This window comes from Triturus cristatus, chromosome 3_2, assembly GCF_964204655.1.
Source record: "Triturus cristatus chromosome 3_2, aTriCri1.1, whole genome shotgun sequence".
Lineage (NCBI taxonomy): Eukaryota > Metazoa > Chordata > Amphibia > Caudata > Salamandridae > Triturus > Triturus cristatus.
Window position 1 is genome coordinate 683184837 of NC_140584.1, and position 20836 is coordinate 683205672.

The 20836-nt window shown below is 46.9% G+C and overlaps 1 protein-coding gene across 1 annotated transcript in view; it reads right to left on the minus strand.

Annotated features, from left to right (window-relative positions):
- Window positions 1–3641: 3641 nt before the first annotated feature.
- The window catches only part of DNAJB11 (DnaJ heat shock protein family (Hsp40) member B11), a 162167-nt gene continuing 144972 nt past the window's right edge, over window positions 3642–20836 (minus strand). The window contains exons 8-10 of the mRNA XM_085648709.1: window positions 13752–13863; window positions 7498–7657; window positions 3642–4009 (exon numbers count right to left, since the gene is read on the minus strand). Of these exons, the coding sequence (XP_085504835.1) occupies window positions 3945–4009; window positions 7498–7657; window positions 13752–13863 (337 nt within the window). The 3' untranslated portion in view covers window positions 3642–3944. The remainder of the gene's footprint in view (window positions 4010–7497; window positions 7658–13751; window positions 13864–20836) is intronic.

The window sequence follows — 20836 nt, forward strand, 5'->3', positions numbered from 1 at the left end:
GAGAGGGATAGCTCGACGCCGAAGAGGGTAGCGGGACCCACGTGTATGCTTGACTTTTGAAGGAAATTCATATTACTTACCCCGGTGTCTTTGGTACAATTGGTATGTCACCTAATTGACCCGCTGGGAAAATCTACATTCCTTTTTTAGACCAAAACAAGAGAAAGGTGGAAAATTTTCTCTTTAGCTACTGCTGACTCTCAGTAAAGACGCTGTGCACCAGGCTGGGCGAGCCACCGCGCTCTACTCGCCACCGGCTTTCGCGCGTCAATGCATTAGGATCACAATGCAGAGGATGTGGTCCGTCGGCTACGCTGCTGACTTTGGTGCAGGAAACCAGGGTTCGAGCCTCGAGGTTGTGTCCATATCCTGTGATTCTGGGCAAATCACGTATTCTCCCCGTGCCTGAATGTGTAATGTAAATAAGGTGCTATGTAAAAGCGCTCCAATACCTTCGGTTTGAGTTGGCGCTATATAAATATGCAACCAAAAAAACGAGAGTTTGAGCTGTTGGCATTGTAAATGACAATGCCTTTTATTTACGTGTTGGTTTAAAAACATAAATAAAAGGCAGTCATTTACAATGGCAATAGCTTAAACTCGCGTAAATGCGAGACCTATTGCATTGCAAATGCTTGTTTTTTTTAAATCGTAACTGTGGTTGGGAATGTGATAGGTAAAATCGTGTTGTATTCTGATGGTACTGCGGCTGCCTCTTCGTCTGCACAGCGTTTTTCATTTCCAAGTGGGGTTGAGCAGGCTTTGTACTGTCGGTGAAAGCCCATCCCAGTATGGTCAGCAGTCGGAAAGCATCGGCGTCCTTCCAGCGTTTCACGAGGCGGATGCCATGCCTCATACTAACCTAGCATGGGAGCTGGTTTCGCGGTGCGGCGCAGGGTGTGGTGCTGGATGCTTGTTTTTATCTAGCACAGCGCTCTCTTGTCCCGTTGGGAGGGGAAGAGTTGCTCTTCTTCCCACTGACACCTTTTCTGGTGGAGGTCTGCAGTGCGGATGTGGGTCGTGGAAAACAGCAATGGACCAATGACGGCTCTTAAAGAGCTGGGAGCCTTCATTGTCTGTAAATAAAATATGGGAGCGTCTCTGCATTCTTTGTTGGGTGGGAGGGGGAAATCATGCCATAAACGGGTATAACCCTATCCTGTATATCTACCTTGGCTTTTCTGCTGGTCCTGGTTTGACCTATAAATGGTATTGCGTTTTCAGGATCCCTCTTTTTTTTCCATCAACAAAAAATGTGGTTCGATTTCTTCTGACAGTTTGAAAATGAGAACATACAGCTCACAATTTGTCAAAATAGATGTGGTCTAAATCTGGAGTACCCATGTTATGCATTTCCAGGCGGCGTGTGTGTGTCTGTGCATAGTTTCAGAATGCCATCTGGTCATATAAGTATTCTGTTTAGATTCGATTAACTTTATGTACATTTATTGTGTGAGTCAGTCTTGAAAATCTAGCAATAATCTGGCGTGGATCCACATTGGGGACACTGTTTAAATGCATGTACGACAATGATTTTGATAAGATATGGTGTCGGCTGTGCAGTTTCTTTCTCTAATTGGAGTGATACGGTTTAATGCTTCTCTCCAGTAAGACGTTTTGTAAGTTTGGTATAATCACGGCACCCGCGCTTTACTTATAACATTAAAAGTAAAGCGCGGGTGCCGCGATTATGCCAAAAGTAAAGAAATAGAAAACAAAATCTATTTCTTTACCTTTGGTATAATCGCGGCACCCACGCTTTACTTTTAATGTTAGAAGTAAAGCGCGGGTGCGGCGCTTATACCAAAAGTAAATAAAAGCAAGTGGTGCGCGCGTCACGCCTGTGTCTGGGCAAAATCATAGCTCCATCCACAGACTATTGCTGTCTATTACGCGCTTGGTGCGCGTAATAGACACCAATAGGCCATAGGAGGAGCTATGCGCGCGCCTCAGGCCAATTGCGTGCAGTCTTTTGGAAGAAGACGCACGCAAAGGCCAATGGGGGAGCTAAAAAGGAATCACACATGCACGAGCGTGTGCGATTCCTAGGTCGATTTCTGAACCCCCGGAACAAAAGGCCTCTCTGCGCAAGCACTGCTGCGCAGTGCAACGCAGGTCGCGAGACCTAAAAAGCATTGGTAATGCATCGTTTCACCTAAGTAATTAATAAAAAGCAGTTTTCATCAATCATAGTCCGGGAGAAGGAAAGAGCTCCCTGACAGATAACACAGGAGTGGCGAGGGTGTGGCACAAAGGCCAGAGCTGCTGACTCGAGAGCTGGGGATCCTGTTTGAGTCTCGGCAGCGCCACGCTGCATCCTATGATGCTATGCAAATCATTTAATCGCTACGTGTGATAAATTGTTATATAAATATGCTGCAAGAGTAAAAGGCAAAACTTTATAGACATATAATTCCACCAAAGCGGATGCTAACAGTATTTAGGCGACGGGAAACTGAGAAGAGAAGCAGATGAGAAACAAGCATTGGTAAATGCAGGAAAATATCCTACAGCCAATAGAAATGGAGGGAAGGTAAGTGGCACACTCAGGAACCCATGAGAAGACAGGAAAGAGGAGGTGGGATAAAAATCCCTTTTCAGCTTATATTAAAAAACAATCGATTTCTTAAGTACAGCGCAAGTGCTGTGCAGGGGAAACCTTAAAAGAGTAGGAGGTGCCTTATCAACTATCTATGGAGCAGAAGATCAGCTCAAAAGCTCCCCCAATGATAGCAGATTCTTTCGCAGCAGACATTTATTTTCAAGTGCAACAACCTCAGAACCGTATCTAAAGTCAATCCTGCAAACAGTTTTAAATCTGCCCCGGACAGTCTCTAACAGCCCCAATGCCAGATCTGGGGCAGGTGCATTAGTAAGCACAGGCTGCATTCCATGACCTCCTGGACATACACTGGAGACAATTTTTCAGAGACAATCCCACTAGCTGCGATCCAAGAGGGCAAAAGCACACTAAATGAAAGGGCCCAAGCCGCAGACACAAACTTTGTAAGGCTGTGCTGAGTGGAAGAGAGAGCAGCTTCTCCAAATAAGGAGTAGGTTTAGACTGAAAGAATTCAAAAAAGTGTACAATGAGGGAGTTCATCAGAAAATGTTCTACCATGAGTTCCATCTTAAAAAGAAATTCACGGTTTTAGTTATACGTATTTGGAAAAAAAGAAAGCACTCAGAAGCGTGATTTCTAGTGACTGTAGAAGGCAGGAAAAGGATATATAGTGCATCCTCCAATATTCACATGATTGAGGTACATACAGGCCATCACTAGTCCTCTCCCCCCCCCCCCCCCACACACACACGTTTATGGCCTAGTTTCTAGCCCTACCACCAGATGCCATAGGGTTTCCCTACAGCTGGAAATGGAAAAGTATTGGATGGAGAGTTAGCAGATTTACAAGGGCAGACACAACAACACAAGATCAATCCAGAGCTGTGATTCTAATATTTGTTTTTCAATCTGTCTAATAATTTATATCATATTTTATGTTAAAGCACACTATACAAAATCCTTTAAATAAATATGTAATCTTAGAACAGTAGATGTACAGGACCAAACTGAATCATTTTTGTGAATTTAAATTTATCAATATTTTTAAGAAAAAAAACAAAAAGACGAAAGTAACAAATTTGTATTTAAACTGTATTTAAAAAAAATATTTTCAGGTTGCATAAAAAATACACCCAAACAACCAAGGGGAAAAAACAATTTTACAACTCAACTACTTTAATGAAGCGCTTCCCGAAGTTCCAGATTGACCTTCAACCTTTCCATAAGAAATGGATTTGCTTTGCAACATCACTTCTATCCACAGGAGTCTCAAATGCTGATCATTGGAAGATGAAAAAGAAACATATTTACTAAAAAAACACAGGTAATAAATATCTCCACTGATTTTCAGTTTATTTTAACAAAGTCCAGTTGTTTTTGTTCAATATCCCTGCAGCCCATTGTAGATCTTCTGTACAGACACTTGCTTCAGCAACTGCTTCACACCTGTAAATAAAGTAAGAAGCAAATCTTACTATTTTTTAAGAACCGATTTTTTCGACAGTTGTTTCACACTAGGATAGAAAAAGGGTCCAGTGGTCTCTCGCCATCCTCTTCATTTTGATCATCACAGAATCTATGAATAATAATAAGCTCAGAGGAAAGGCCAGAGTCAACTAAATATTTGAGAAAGCAAACAAAAGACAAGGGCATTCAGGCTGGCCTGAGTAAAGACATCCCATTAGGAGCAGCAATAGAGAATTAACAACCAACAGTGTTAGGAGATCATATTATCTGGTGATACAGCCTTGACAATTCTATGATCCAGAAGAATCACTTTACATACTGAGATAGAACATTAACGAGGCAGGACAAGAGCAGGAATTCCTAACAGAGACTCATGGAAGACAACGAGTGGGCAATGCCCTGCCTCTAGGATGCTCTCAATAGAAGGAAAATCTGGTTCTTTTGTCAGCAAGTCACAATGGCATTGGATCTTGCATATACAGATAAACATGTCCTAACATTGGTTATACCAAGCCAGAGGTTAATATTATCAGTTTAACATCCTAGGTCCCATTATAGTATAGATTCTTACTTTCTGTATCACTATTCTTTATTAGATTAATTTAGAAAATCATTGTAGTTTCTGGGATTCTATAAAATAGGTCTACTCTATATTTACCAAACACAGAGGAAAGTCTAACACTAACAGCATAATCTTTGTTAAACTACCTAATTCTGTATAATATATCCAAACAGGCTAATTAAATGTGTCAAGTGGTTTATCACTTCTCTCCAAAAACAACAGTTGATGGACAGAATGCAGAACAATGTCATACATTCACCCCAGTACAGGGATCTGGGCCTAAATCCTTTTTTTTGTGCTCACCATGCCATTCCAGTTTGGACCCAGCCATATGCAAATCAGTCTTGACCCTGTGCCTCATGGAACAGTCCAGCCCAAACTGCCAAGCCAGGTCCTCCCTGGACTGGAAATAAGCATCCTAGGACCGGTTTTGGGGTGTTACCCCTCTTCAGCCAGGATAGCTTGATTCCTGTGGCATGGAGAGCACTGGACTCACGTCTGAGCATACCCGTCCCACTCGGGGTGATAAATTCAAAAACAACTGTTGATGGACAGAATGCAGAACAATGTCATACATTCACCCCAGTACAGAAGACATGGCTTGGAAGTTCGGGCTGGACTGTGACCATGAGGCACAGGGTCAGACTGATTTGCATATGGCCATGTCTGAACTGGGGTGGTGGAGTGAGCTAAAGAATGATGATGGATTAAACCCAGATCAATTGACTGGGGGTTTGATTTGCTCAAACGCTCCGTCCATCATCCCCTTTGGTATCACTTTACATTTCTCTCCAACTGCAACTAATGTCATGAAGAAACTTCTAGTTAGTGTATTTCTAGATACCAGTGCAACACTTGGAAATGTAAAAACAGCAAATGGGGCAACCCAGTATCCCTAGGAACCCGGATGAATATACATTAACATGCAAAATGGTTCCCTCGGAGGAAGCTAAAAGCCTTTGCTTCGAAAGCTAAAGAAATACAAGTGGTCTTGAGCAGATAGAAAAGTACCAGCTGTTTATAACAAATACCCACATGCTTATCTGCATGTGGGTATTTAGTTTGAGCAAACATAGAATATAAACATTTACATTTAGTGAGAATGTAACAATAAACAGTTACTGAACGCTCCTTCGTCACATACATGTTGTTTACTTTAATGAATGATTGCCATAGGAGAGGTGGAGAGGAGTGGCTCACTGGTTAGAGGCGGCCGACCCGTAAGCAGAGAATCGGCCAGGGACCAGGGTTCAATTCCCGACGCGGCAGGGTCGTGGACCAGGGTAAAAAAAACGGGCTCGATAATTCTCGCCTCGGTACCTACTCTAACTAGGAACACACTCGGCAACTCTGGGCATTAAGCTTGCCTCATCTCTACAACGGCCCCCCACAGACGCCGGGGATGCCTGGTTTCACCTTGGAGATACCCAGAAAGGGACCATCTCACAGGGAAAACCAGGATGGGTTCCCCAGCGGTCTTCAGCGCCAGGATACTCGATGGAGTCACAGTGCGCTTTACAAGTACATCCACATTTACATAGGTGGAACCCTGAGTCCAGGGCTCCCGTGTTTCAAATGTATGCATTTTTGTTTATTATTGCACACCTTTTTCACATTATCCATTAATACTGCTCCGTCCACGAGGAGCACCTACATTGATACAGTAACTGTTTGTTGATACATTCTTACTACATGTAAACGTTAAGATCCTATGTTTGCTAAGGCTTGTGCACGTAAGCATTTGGGTATGTATTAAATAACTGACCCCTTTCTATCTCCTCAAGACAGCAAGCATTTCTTTAGCCTAGTAAGCAAAGGCTTTTACTTCCCCCGAGGGAACCATTTTGCATGTTAACATGCTTGGAAATGTGACATCAAGGAGACTAATGGTCCTTCACAACATGTATTCAGATTACTAATGGATGCCCCTTCTATGCCAAAAAGCATCAGAAGGAAAAAGGCACACAAAACTCTAGACTGCTAATCCATTTAGCTAGACATGAGGGAACAAGATGTAGTAAATTCAGGACCAAAGAGTCAGTTGGCTCTGAGATGCAAAACAGATGAATTGAAAATCCCATAAGCCACCTACGCCTATGTATGTAGCTACTGAGAGTAAGTCCTTCACAGGAAAAGATGGTCCAGAGGAAAACAATGATGGATTAAGAAATAACAGTCTGAGAACAAACTCAACCACCTTATGAACCTCGGAAAAACACATAGTGCTATGCTACCAAGAAAGATTATGCGTCAGGTTTCAACATCTTGTCCAAAACTCAGAAAGATTCAAAGACCCCCATCCACGCCACATGCCAATGTCACAGAAAGCGTGACACCCCAAAAAGCTAAGCTGAATGTATTAAAAAACTGCCAAACCATGAATGGGGGGTTCTGCAACAATTCTTGGTAGCTCTACTTCGCACATGACCCAGGTTTGGTTGTTCCAGGCTAAGAACAAGAACCATTATATGTGTTAGTATGAACCTAACAAGGAGGAGCTGTTGCGAGCAAGCTTTGTTGTTGTCCCATAGCTACAGAAATAAGTGACGGCATGTTGTAAATGGACACTAAATCACACTATCTGAACACATCGGCTTAAACCAGGTTGAACCGTAACAGTGAGGACCCAAGTTAGCATCCCTAACATTGCTCCATTCCGCATTGCTTGTTAAAGCATCCTGCCCTAGCAGTGATCCCTGCCAATGACACTGACACATCAATCTGGGTCATGTTAGACTTCAGGATCACACGAAATAGAAGCACACATGGTTTCTTTTTCATTACCTGAAAATCTAATCTTGCTTGTAGTTATGGAAAAAGCTATGAATTTCTCATACATACATGGTACATGTGCTGGCCTTTTGTTTTAACTTTGCATGCCTTATAAAATAACACACATACAAACCTTCTCGCTGTTTTTCTGTCAACTGCTCCTTGGGAAATTCAACATCAAATGTAATAATTAAAGACCCTCTTATGTTGTTGTTGTCAAAATTCGGCAGACCTTCTCCTTTCTTCCAAAGTTTTGCTCCTGGTTTAGTGATCTTGTCACGGATAATGTGAACCTAGGAAACAAATGAAGACACAATAATTAGTATTTAATATTACAGAATAACAAATAACAAAAATGCACTTTTATTTGCTTTTATAAAGTAAGGACGTAGCTTTCCTGCATCGTTTTGCAGACAGAAATACTGGGAGATTAAATAATGTCCACCATCCAGGGTGGTCACCTTGGCCAGCCATCGATTTTGGGAAGCCGGATTTGCCATAGAGTTTGTAGCAGGCCACCTACTTTTTATTCCTTTGAAGCTGCCACCCTAGATCAAAATTTAAAACATAAAAAAAAGAAAAATGCTGAATTCTAGGGGGAAGGTTTACCTTATCCAGGACCTCGCGTTGGACCCCCACATCTATATCTCCATCCAGTTCCTCTGGATGGTGAGCTCCATGGGTTGTTGCTTCCAAGGTAAGCCAAAACGGGGGACCAGAAAAAGGGATGAAAAACACAACAACACGGGGTGGAGGCTAACCACCACCCACCAAAACATAGCACCAATTGAGACCATCAATCAGCTGGAGATTTCCTCCACCCTCCTACTCAATGAATGCTACTAAAGGGGCTTGATAGTGAAATTACTAGATTATATTGACAAGACTCGTCACTGATTTAGGGACTCATTTCAGAGTTAATAATTACTTCCATAATAAAAGCGAACCATGTTTATTCATGTGAAATCAACAGTACTTGAAAAATATAGCTATAGATGACCAGGCCTTGCAAACTAAACGGAAACTCTCTGTCCAGTGATACTTGTGCCTCATGTTTCCAGTTTTTATTTATTTATTTAATTGGTCACATTTATATAAAGCACAAATCTAACCCCAAGGTTTCAGACCAGACAGAAGAACAAGACTGCAACTGCCAACAGCATAGCAGACCTCCCTTGATGCTAGGCACTCTGAAACCACTAGTATAAAGAAACTTGAGGGCCCCCTTCCTGAAAACTACATGGAGGCCCCCCTCTGGACTCAGTCGGGAGGTGTCACACCAGAATACGGTGTTGAAAGGGCCCCCTGGAGCTCTGGGGTCCCCGTGCTCCGCAGGGGCTGCGGTGGCCTTTGTTACGCCACTGTCTGAAACCTGTATTCTTCTAATATTATCAGCAGCATCCAATGGACCGCAAAATCCAGCTGGAAGGATTGTGATGGTTACAATAATTCTTATCAAACTACAGTGGTCAAATCAGAATCCGATCCTTCTCCTCGTCAGTCCAGCCTTTTATATGCAGCATCCCGCAGGGACAGTGATCTTCCCTGACATAATAATCACAAACAACGACCAGAAATTTCAAAAAGAATAATCACAGTCATAGGAAATCCAGCAGTAAGTATAACCCACCCAAGTCCAATAAGCATTTAGACAAGACCAAGAAGTCCTCCCATCATGCTATCCGCCATTGCCAAACCTACATGGCTTCTTTCAGCTAGTTGTGAGTTATGTAGGATTCAGGATATCTACTTCACAGCAGTAGCAGCCCTGTGTCCATCTGCAACCATGTTGCCTTTATCTAATCTTCAATTATAGACCTACTCATCAAGTTCCTTTTCTATGAAGCAATCAGTTAAAGGGTCCTTAAGCATCTACAAAAAAGAAATCCTGCATCTAGACTACAGCAGAACCATCTGTAACAAACTCCAAACAGAATCGTTTTTGCTGGGCTTAGTTATTAGTTCATTATGTAGAGCAGTAATGGACTATCAAAACTCAATAAAGTAGCATTAAGTTAATTTCCTAAACACTGTTGTCAAGAGTTCAGCTATGTCGGGGCATGGCCAGATCAAGTGGGTAAAAAAACAAACCTGCAGTACCTGGTCATATGGAAGAGTTTCTCGGCAGGAAGCGTCAGTGATCGGTACAAAAATAGAACTTATGGGAGTGAAATATACCCTGTGTTGGATTTTAAGTTAAGTTGTGGTATGCGTTCTTTTGAGTCTTTTAGATTTCCAGTGAGGCCAGAGAGATGCTCATAGTAGAGAGAGAGAACCACTGGTGGATTCCGGCAGGGAGAAGTAAACAACTGTAGTTCTTTCAATATAGAGGATAAATGCTCACACATTTTGGTTATTATTCATAGGGCTAAGTGAAGAAAGCTGTAGACCAATGCCAATGGGAACAGTATTGCCTTTACTGATATGTGGTGAGGCAATGGCCTGGACTCTGCAATGGAAGAGGGGAGGTAAGGCTGGATTGTGCAGAGCAACCCAAGTTCCATCAATCAATCAATCAAAGCATTTATATAGCGCACTACTCACCCAGAGGGTCTCAAGGCGCTAGGGGAGGGGGGTCCGCTACTGCTCGAACAGCCAGGTCTTGAGTTGCTTCCTGAAGGCGAGGTGGCCCTGGGTCAGGCGGAGGTGGGTCGGGAGGGAGTTCCACGTCCTGGCGGCGAGGAAGGAGAAGGACCGTCCCCCTGTGGTGGCTCTTCGGATGCGGGGGACGGTGGCGAGGGCGTGGCCGGTCGATCGAAGCTGGCGTTTGGGAGCGTAGAAGTTGAGGCGGCTGTTGAGGTATCCTGGGCCTTGGTTGTGTAGGGCTTTGTGTGCGTGGGTGAGGAGACGGAAGGTGATTCTCTTGGTGACCGGGAGCAAGTGCAGGTCTCTCAGGTGTCCGGAGCTGTGGCTGCGACGGGGGATGTCCAGGATGAGTCGTGCTGAGGCGTTCTGGATCCGCTGAAGTCTTTTCTGGAGTTTGGCGGTGGTTCCGGCGTAGAGGGAGTTGCCGTAGTCCAGACGGCTGGTGACGAGGGCCTGGGTGACCGTCTTCCTGGTCTCGGTGGGGATCCACCGGAAGATCTTTCGTAGCATGCGCAGGATGTTGAAGCACGACGAGGAGACTGCGTTGACTTGTCTGGTCATGGAGAGGGTGGAGTCCAGGATGAAGCCCAGGTTGCGTGCGTGGTCTGTTGGTTTGGGTGCGCTGCCTAGGGCGGGGGGCCACCAGGAGTCGTCCCAGGCGGAGGGTGAGGATCCCAGGATGAGGACTTCCGTCTTGTTCGAGTTCAGTTTCAGGCGGCTGTTCTTCATCCATTCGGCTACCTCTTTCATCCCTTCGTGGAGGTTGGCTCTGGCGGTGGCGGGGTCGTTGGTGAGGGAGAGAATCAGCTGGGTGTCGTCGGCGTAGGAGATGATGTTGAGGTTGTGCTGGCGTGCGATGTCTGCGAGGGGGTTCATGTACACGTTGAAGAGGGTTGGACTGAGCGAGGAGCCTTGAGGAACGCCGCAGATGACTTCGGTGGCTTCAGATCTGAACGGGGGGAGGCGGACTCTCTGTGTGTTTCCGGCGAGGAAGGAGATGATCCACTCCAGTGCCTTCTCCTGGATTCCGACGTTGCTGAGTCGCTGCACTAGTGTACGGTGGCAGACAGTGTCGAAGGCCGCGGAGAGGTCTAGGAGGATGAGGGCCGCTGTTTCTCCGTTGTCAAGCAGAGCTCGGATGTCATCGGTGGCTGCGATCAGGGCGGTCTCGGTGCTGTGGTTGGCCCGGAAGCCAGACTGCGAGAGGTCGAGGGATTCGTTCGTCTCGAGGAAGGCGGCCAGCTGCTTGTTGACGGTCTTCTCGATGACTTTTGCAGGAAACGGGAGCAGCGAGATGGGGCGGTAGTTCTTGAGGTCGGTGGGGTCGGCTGATGGCTTCTTTAGTAGAGCGCCGAGTTCGGCGTGCTTCCAGCTCTCCGGGAAGGTAGCGGTGTTATATCCATGCTGTGTGTATTATCTTCTTGATGCGATCCCTAAGGACACACAGGGAGTCAATAAAGGAACCTAGCGGTACATCTGAGGATGACTGATGAGAGAAGCCATGCAGTTAATATTGTTGAACCATACAGTTCAGGTGAAGACCATAAGCAGAGATATTAAATGTGTATCAGGTAAATAAGAATTTTATTGTTTCAAATTATTAAAAAACATCACAATATGCAAATCGCGGTACAGTCATTCAATGGATACAACAGCACAAATGTGTAACAAGGAAGATAGCCACCCACTTTTAACATGGGACTAGGTTTCTCAAATCCTCCCCTACAGAGACCCACAATGAGGATATTCTAGTAATACCATACGTTTGTGGGAAGTGTATGAGTGAGGGAATCCATGGTAGGGTTTCTTGTTTGTCATGTAGGCTTTCCACAATCAGGTTGAACTTCGAAAAACAGATATTCTAAAAATGATGTAACTACAGCTAAGGAAATCCAAATAAACCTGCTGCAGTTTATTGTCAACCAAGGATGATCCAGCTGCCAATGGTCTGTAAGATCTATTGATACATGTTACAGCAGCTATACATAGCTTGCTTCATTATAAGGATTGAGCTAGTAATACCAGGTTCTGGCTGAGAAGGCGGTCTAGCACTTCCCAGAATGGAGACCCTCCAGGGCAAATAAGTAGTCGTACCATTATAAAAATCCGAAATGCAGGAACATTGAGGAAATGAGGTACTTTTAAACCGCTCCAAAGAATTTTGGTGAAACAGTGTTGGCCATGCCCTAAAATATACACATAAAGAGGCAGCAATTGAAAACAAAAATCCACACATATTTAATCTTATTCATTTGAGCAATTAATAGACTAAGATTAAAAGCTGAGAGTATAACGTATAAGAGGTGAGAAAAAGAAAAAGGAAGTGCTTAAAGCACTCCCAGCAATTCCATTGACAAGGCCACTAAGTATGTAGAAAAAATCTCTGAAACAGCATATGGTTAAACATTAAGCAGATATAATATTAAAGTAAAGTAGGTCGAGTAAAAAACTCTGATGCAGCTGTGTAAATTGATCATCATCTTTGTGGGGCCGGGAAGTATGTTACACTCAGATGACAGTAAAGGCAGAAGAAAGACTGCCTGGAGGTTGACTGGGTGAGTATGTGTAAATCGAGCAAGACAATGCACAGGATAGCAATCATTGGAATATAAACAAGCTAAGCAGATTTCCTCAGAAATAACGAACACCAACACAGATTAATTATCAAAAATCGGTCACATCAGCTCTTGGTTAAGATACCTTTGTGGTCATTCAGCAAAAAAAAAAAAAAAAAGAAAAAAAAACATTTCCATGCCCTAGCCAATAGAACACAGGGCTGGACTGTCTAGAGGGGAAAGACTGATGCTGGAGAGAGCAGGCACTTGAGGAACACATATCATTTGCCTCCAGGAACAGATAATACCAGGTTCATGTGTAAAGTACAAATATGAAAAAGCTGAAGAAACACACGCTGCACAACGACTTGAAAAGATAGGCCTGTGGTGGTCGTTTAGTAGAACAGTCTAAAAATGTTAAATTGAAATATTCAAAATCAGATCAGCAGGCCATACAAAACACAAAGGGGCTGATTATGTCGTCGGTGGGTACGACACCAATGGCACATCGGCGTCCTACCCACCGGCATCTGCCCCTGCAGTCTGCCCGCCACATTACGATGAGACGGTTGGAGGCACCAGGTGGACAGACCATCCCCGGCGCTTCCAAAGGGCTCAAGGAGCCCGTCCGTGCACCGGAACCCACTATAATCCCCTAATGACGGAAGAGCCAGGCTCGGCTCTGCCATAGGGATTATGATGAGACTTTCCAACAGCCTTTCCATTACAGCCTTTCCAACATAGAAAGGCTATCGGGAAGGGTCTTTGGGGGCCCTAGCAGGACCCCCTTCCCACTGGTCCTCCGCTATGGGGCCAGGGGGCACCTATGGTGCTCCCCTAAACATCCCTACACCGTGTGGCAGGCACCATGTGGTGGTTGTCACACGGTGCAGAGATGTTTGCAAACATCCATTCTACAATGGAAGCTTGTGCTGTGGGCCTATTCTGCCCGCCGCACAAGCTGCCATTGTAGAATCGATGTTTCGACTGCCCTATGGGCGGTCGCATCCTAATACTTCGGTCGGAATTGGCGACCTAAGTTCGGGCGGTTCCTTTCCACAACGCCCGCACAACATCATAATAAGTCCTAAAGTGTAGTTTTTCGTTTCAAAAAATGAAAATTACGAGGCTTAAAACTGAAGCAAACCTATAAGTTTACAGGTATGTTACCAAAATTAAGGGAAAAAATACATATTACTGCAAAAAACCTACAAGAGAATAAACAATTAGGATTGGTCAAGCTTACCTTGTGACCATCTAAGTGGACTATATCCATCTCGAAACCTATCAGAGACTCAACCAACGAGATCGTCACATTTGTGTATAAATCGTCCCCTCGTCGTTCAAATAATGGGTGCCTGTTCATTAATAAAGTATTTGATTATTAGCATAATTTAACAATTGGGACACATCGTCAATTTATTACATTTGCATTAATGCTTTTGCATGCTAGGTCCTTTACAATTTGAACCATTAAAATGATCTTAAGACAAACAAAAGAGTAATTGAAGTTTCCTATATTTTAAAAGTAGCCATTACTCTTTCTTTTCTAGGTTTCTGGATATGCACTTCTATTACCAACATGCCCTTGCAAAGGGTACAAGTCAAGCATCTACAGACTAGATTACTTGGTTTCTTATGACCATTTAATAAAAAAGCTAAATTGAACAACATTGCGTTTCTACCTAAAGGCAAGAAAATACAAAGTGGTGAAAAGGATATTTTTCTTTTGAAAACTAGATATCATATTTTGCTAAAATTGCAATTTGCGTTGCTTTCTAATATGACTTTACTAGAAGAGTCTTATTTTTGTCACAGAGATTTTTTTTTGTATTTTTTGTGTTCACATTTTTTTTTATATGCAGAAAGTGGAAGAACAGCTTTAATTTCTAAACTAGGCGAACATATTTTTGTGAAGGAATTCCTTTTCCACGGTTTCCAAAATCAATTTATCAACCACATCCCTTTTTTAGTAAAACAATAATTTATCAAACGTGGCCCTGGTCTGTTTAATTAATCAAAATCAGGACCTTTTCTTGGCTTCGTAAATAAAGAAACTGCTACCCACAGTGCAGGGATGGTTAAAGAACATGTTTGATCTTCTGATTTGAAAGAGGGAATATATTTTTAACATTGGAGGGACAGTAAATATTAACCAGGAAACATTTGGAGTGCAGGTTGGTGTGCTAGAAAAGTGATGTCACTGTTATGTTTCTCTTTCTCTTTTGCCTTTTTGTGTTCTGTAGGAAAGAGCCCCTTTTTGGCATGGCCACCCCCACTTTTTCCTTGGTACATGATGTGATTTCGACTGAAAGTGCACCGGGTACCTGCTAACTACGTCCCCAGCGTCAGAGCTCTTTCCTCAATTGCAAAACCAATAGCACACTCTGTAAGTCCCTAGTAAATGGTACTCTGGTACCTAGGGCCCTAAGGGTCCCCAAGGGCTGCAGCACAAATTGTGCCACCCTACCGGACCCCTCACCAAGCACATGCAAGACTGCCATTGCAGGCTGCGTGTCTTAGTGCAGAAAAAAATAAAAACACGACATGTCACACATCCCTGTGCGTCATGTCACCTAAAACTGCATGTAATATGTGTAAGTCACCCCTACAGCAGGCCTAACAGCCCTAAGGCAGGGTGCTGATTATTACATGTGAGGGCATACCTGCATGAGCAGATATGTCACTGTGCTGACCAGTCCTATTACTGCCAGTACAAGTGACCAAGGAAGGCATTTAAAAAAGAAATTGCATGGCCCTGGGGAATGGGGTTCCCTGGACCCATTTGGGCTTGAGGGAGGGGCAACACCCTGCCCCCTCTAATATAGCTATACTTCGCTCTGGGGTATGGGATCCCTGGGGCATCTTTAGGGTATTGGAGGGGACCCACACGCCCCCTCACCTATAATTAGATTTTGGTCCAGAGGATAGTGTCACCGAGGTCCTTTTGGGTAGGGCAAGTGCCCCATCTGTTTGGCCCCAGGAGATGGGGTCCCAAGGGCCAATAGTGACTTGGCGATGTGGGCTGCGTGACCCCTTTCCCCAGAAGCAAGCTGGCTACTTGTGTGTGGGGGGTCGTTTGCAGGGCCTGAACGCGGGCAGAAGGCCGTGTGCGGCTTTTTGCTTGCTTGCTTGCAGGGGATTGGCCACAGGTGGTTGACTTTACACATGGTAATATAATATTACGTTTAAAAAAAAACTAGAAATTCAAAGAAAAGCCACTTGTAAAAGTGAAGTTATAGTTCGAAATTGTAATTCTATCTTAATTTATATATATTTTTTAAACCTTAGAAATTCACTGAAAAAAAACAAAGGTTAAAGTGACATTAGAGTAAGATGAAAATGTTAGTGGCAACGTAACGTTTTGAACTAAAAATAAAAATGAAATTCACCATCCACAGGAAATGTTTATGAACTCACATTTTACATCACATCACACATGAAATGTTCTATCACATCATTTATGACAACACTGATGACATCTCTAATGCCAGAATCTTAATTGGACTCACAGTATTGCATGCTGGGACTGTCAGCAGAGTACAGGACACTCAGCCACATCCACTGAAGACAAGAGACTGCTAGCAGCTGCAGCATCTGACTGAGACTCTCAGCAGGAAACAAGATAGAAGAGACAGTCATCGCCATCTGCAGCAGGCTGCTAGCAGGAACCTGCCAGCGCCATCTGCATGACACTCTCGGAAATATCTGGAGGGAGAGAGTGCAGCATCTGCATGAGACTCGCAGCAGGAGGCGGGAAACTGAGCGACACTGCTGAAGACCGTGTGTTTCTCGACATGTGTGTTGTTTTTCTCTCTCTCTCTCTCTCTCTAAGATTAGTACGCGAAGCAGATCTTCACCGGATGTTGTTTTATTCCATATTCGGGTGATTTAAACAACACCGCTTTGCAGGGCACTGCCCACTGTGTTAAAGAACAAGTTACTTACCTTCGGTAACGATGTATCTGTAAGAAACATTAGTTAGTTAGATTCCTCACCTTAGAATATCCCCAGGCGTCAGACTGGATCCGGAAGATTTTTCGTCAGCAATACCCCTTGCGCGTCGCTAGGCGTCGTCTGCGGCTCCGCGTCCGTCGTCGGCGTCGTGCGCCGGAAGGACGTCGTCGGAGTACTTAGACGCCGCCCTCGCGCGCTGACGTCAGTTCTTGTACATAGCTTTCCGCGCCAGGAACGCAGAGCCATGCAAAGACCGACACTGGTGCCAAAAATAAAATCTAGGGGCCTGAAAAGGATAACCTTAACCCTAGATGTCAGTTCGCAGAACGGGGAGGATGGGTGGGTCGGTGAGGAATCTAACTAACTAATGTTTCTTACAGATACATCGTTACCGAAGGTAAGTAACTTGTTCATCTGAAAGAAACACGTTAGTTAGATTCCTCACCTTAGAATAGATACCCAAGCAATACCATCCCCGGTGGTGGGTCTGCGAACCAAGATCACACCAGAAAGTCCTGGAGGACAGAACGGCCAAAGAAGCCATCCCTCCGGACTTGGCTGTCAAGGCAATAATGCCTGGCAAACGTGTGTAACGAAGCCCACGTCGCCGCCTGACAGATGTCCTGCAAAGGGACTCCCCGTCCCAAAGCAGTAGTAGCCGCTGTGGCCCGAGTAGAATGGGCGCGCAGCCCAACAGGAGGGTCCTTTTTTGCCAAAGAATAGCAAATTTTGATACACAAGACGACCCACCGAGAGATGGTCCGTTTGTGCACAGCTTTCCCCTTCTTAACGCCCACGTACCCAACAAAAAGCTGGTCGTCCACCCGGAACTGTTTAGTGCGGTCCAGATAAAAGGAGAGCGCACGTTTTGGGTCCAGACGGTGGAGCCTCTCTTCCTCTTTGGAAGGATGCGGAGGCGGAAAGAAGGTGGGCAAGGTGACAGACTGCCCAAGATGAAATGGAGTCACCACTTTCGGAAGAAAGGAGGGACGAGGCCGAAGGACAACCTTGTCCGGATGAACAGACAGAAAAGGAGGCTTTGAAGATAAAGCCTGGAGCTCACTCACCCGTCTAGCTGAGGTGATGGCTACCAGAAAAGCAGTCTTAAGAGTCAGAAGACGAAGAGGACAAGTGTGAAGAGGCTCGAAGGGAGCGCACATCAGGAATGTCAAGACCAGATTCAAGTCCCACTGAGGCATTACAAAAGGGACAGGAGGGAACGTGTGAGTAATGCCTTTCAGAAAGCGTGTAACCACAGGGGACTTGAAAAGAGAAGGCTCATCAGGAAGCCGCAAGAAGGCGGAGATGGCAGCAAGATAACCTTTCAGGGTGCCCAGGGCAGAGCCCTGCCGGGCCAGAGAAAGAAGAAAGAGAAGAACCTCAGAAAGAGGGGCGGAAAGGGGATCCACAGCCTTTGCTGTGCACCATGCCACAAATTTGTTCCACCGGCAGGCGTATACCGTCTTTGTGGAGGGACGCCTGGCTGCCAGAATGATATCACAGACTTCAGGAGGCAAGTCAAATGGCATCAACTGCCGCCGCTCAATCTCCACGCATGGAGTTGGAGGCTGGACAGGTTCGGGTGGAGGACCGTCCCCTGCTGCTGCGACAGAAGATCCTCCCGAAGGGGCAGACGTATCGGGGATCGGTCAACATACTGAGTAGCTCGGGATACCAGTATCTTCGTGCCCAATCCGGAGCCACCAAGATGACTTGGGCCCGGTCGTGCCTGATCTTCTTCAGCACTCTGGGCAGAAGTGGTATAGGCGGAAAGGCGTACAACAGACCGCAACTCCACTCGTGACGAAAAGCGTCGCCGAGCGAGTGCCGCCTTGGAAATTCCAACGCGCAGAACTGCTGACATTGCGCGTTCTCTTCGGTGGCGAATAGATCTAACCAAGGCTCTCCCCACTGCAGAAAGAGACCTTGCGCCACTTCGGAGTTCAGACGCCATTCGTGATCCATCATGCACCGGCGGCTGAGTTCGTCCGCTCTGGCGTTCAGAGAGCCCGCCAGATGTTGAACCACTAGGGTGACGCCCTGGTGTTCCAGCCACGTCCAGAGGCGCAGAGCCTCCTGACAAAGGGTCCACGACCCCACCCCGCCCTGTTTGTTGCAATACCACATGGCGGTGGTGTTGTCCGTGAACACCTGCACGACACTGCCCCTGACAGAGGGAAGGAAGGCTTTCAGTGCAAGTCGGATCGCTCTCAACTCCAACAGGTTGATGTGGAGACGAGACTCCGCCGGAGACCAGAGGCCTCTGATCTCCGCCTCTCCCATATGGCCACCCCAGCCCAGGAGGGACGCATCCGTCACTACGACATGCTCCGGTTGGGGAAGGGAGAGGCTCCTGCCCATGACCCAATCGCGGTCCGTGAGCCACCACTGCAACTGTTGTGCAGTGCCCTCCGAGATCAAGACATGGTCGGACAGGTTGCCGTGATGCTGGGCCCACTGAAACTTCAGGTCCCACTGCAGAGCCCGCATGCGCCGCCTGGTGTGATGCACTAGTAGGATGCAGGAGGCCATCAGCCCCAGAAGCCGCAACACTAGCCTGACCGAAACCCAGGATAGAGGCCGAAAGATGGGAATCAGGGCCTGTATATCCCGGACCCGCTGTTCCGGTGGATAGACCCGGAACTGCGCCGAATCGAGAACTGCTCCGATGAAGAGGAGCTTCTGAGAGGGACTCAGGTGGACTTCGGCACGTTGATGGAAAATCCCAGCAAATGCAGGAGATCCGCCGTAGTCTGGAGGTGGGAGACGACTGCCTGGGGCGAGCCCGCCTTCAACAACCAGTCGTCGAGATAGGGGAAGACTGGAACCCCTGATCTGCGCAGATGAGCTGCGACCACCGCCATCACTTTCGTGAACACCCGAGGAGCACTGGTGAGGCCGAAGGGGAGCACGGTAAACTGAAAATGCTCGTGGCCCACCGTGAACCGCAGGTAACGCCGGTGGGCCGGCAGGACGGGGATATGGAAATATGCGTCCTGCAAGTCCAACGCTACCATCCAGTCTCCGGGGTCTAGGGCAGCTAGAACCTGAGCCAAGGTTAACATCTTGAACCTTTCCTTTCGGAGGAAGGCATTGACGTTCCGGAGGTCCAAGATGGGGCGTAGGCCCCCTTTGCCCTTCTTGGGAACCAGAAAGTAGTGGGAATAGCAACCACGACCTACTTCTGGACTCGGAACGCGCTCGACGGCCCCCTTGGCCAAGAGGGCCGAAACTTCCTCGCGGAGAAGATTCAAATGATCCCCCGAGATACGGTGGAGCTGCGGTGGCATGGCTGGAGGGGTCGTCTCGAAGGGGAGGGAGTAGCCCCTTCGGACGATTTGCAGCACCCACCTGTCCGATGTAACGGACCGCCAGTGGAGCAGGTGATGGCGAACTCTGCCACCCACTGGCGTGGAATGGGCCTGAAAGCTCGGACTAGGAAGGCTTTGAGGCGGATGCTGCCGGGGTGGATGTGGGCTGACCACGTCGTCCTCCAGATCCGCCACGGCGGAAACCACGTCCGCGACCGCGCGCAGGTTGGTTCTGCGGCTGGTGGCTGGGCGGACGTGAGGAGGCGCCCCTTCCTTGGCCACGAAAGGGGCGAAAAGCGGAGGTGTGCGCCCGCGGAGCCGAGAGGCCCAAGGACTTGGCCGTAGCCCGGGAGTCCTTAAAGCGGTTCAGCGCACTGTCCGCCTTCTCACCAAACAGGCAAGTGCCATCAAAGGGCATGTCCATGAGGGTGTTCTGGACATCCCCGGAAAATGACGTGGACCGCATCCAGGCGTGGCGACGGAGTGCCACCATGGTGGAAATCGCCCGACCCAGCGAGTCCGTGGTGTCAAGCCCACATCGTATGGCGTGCCGCGCTGCATCCCTCCCATCGGCCAAAGCCTGGTTAAGACGTGTCCGGACCTCCTCCGGACACAGGGGCAGCACGTCCTCCACCGTATCCCACAGAGAATGGGAATAACGGTCCAAGAGACAGGCGGTGTTTAAAGACCGCAGGCCCAAACTAAGGGACGAGAACAGTTTCTTGCCAAACTGCTCGAGTCTCTTGGAATCCCGGTCCGGCGGAGCGGTCGGGAAGGAGGATTGGGAGGTAGAGGCCTGGATAACCAGACTCTCGGGGGTGGGGTGTTGGGACAGGAAACTGGGGTCGCCCGGAGCAGGGCGGTGGCGCCTGGCGACGTTCCTATCCACAGGAGGAACTGTGGAGGGCTTGGACCAGGTGCCCTGCAGAACGTCAGTGAGCGCCTCATTGAACGGCAGCAGAGGCTCAGTGGAGCTTGCTGCGGTGTGAAGCACCTCAGTGAGGATTTTAGTCCTCACAGCCACGGCAGGCAGCTCGAGCCCAAGGGCTGCGGCCGCCTTGCG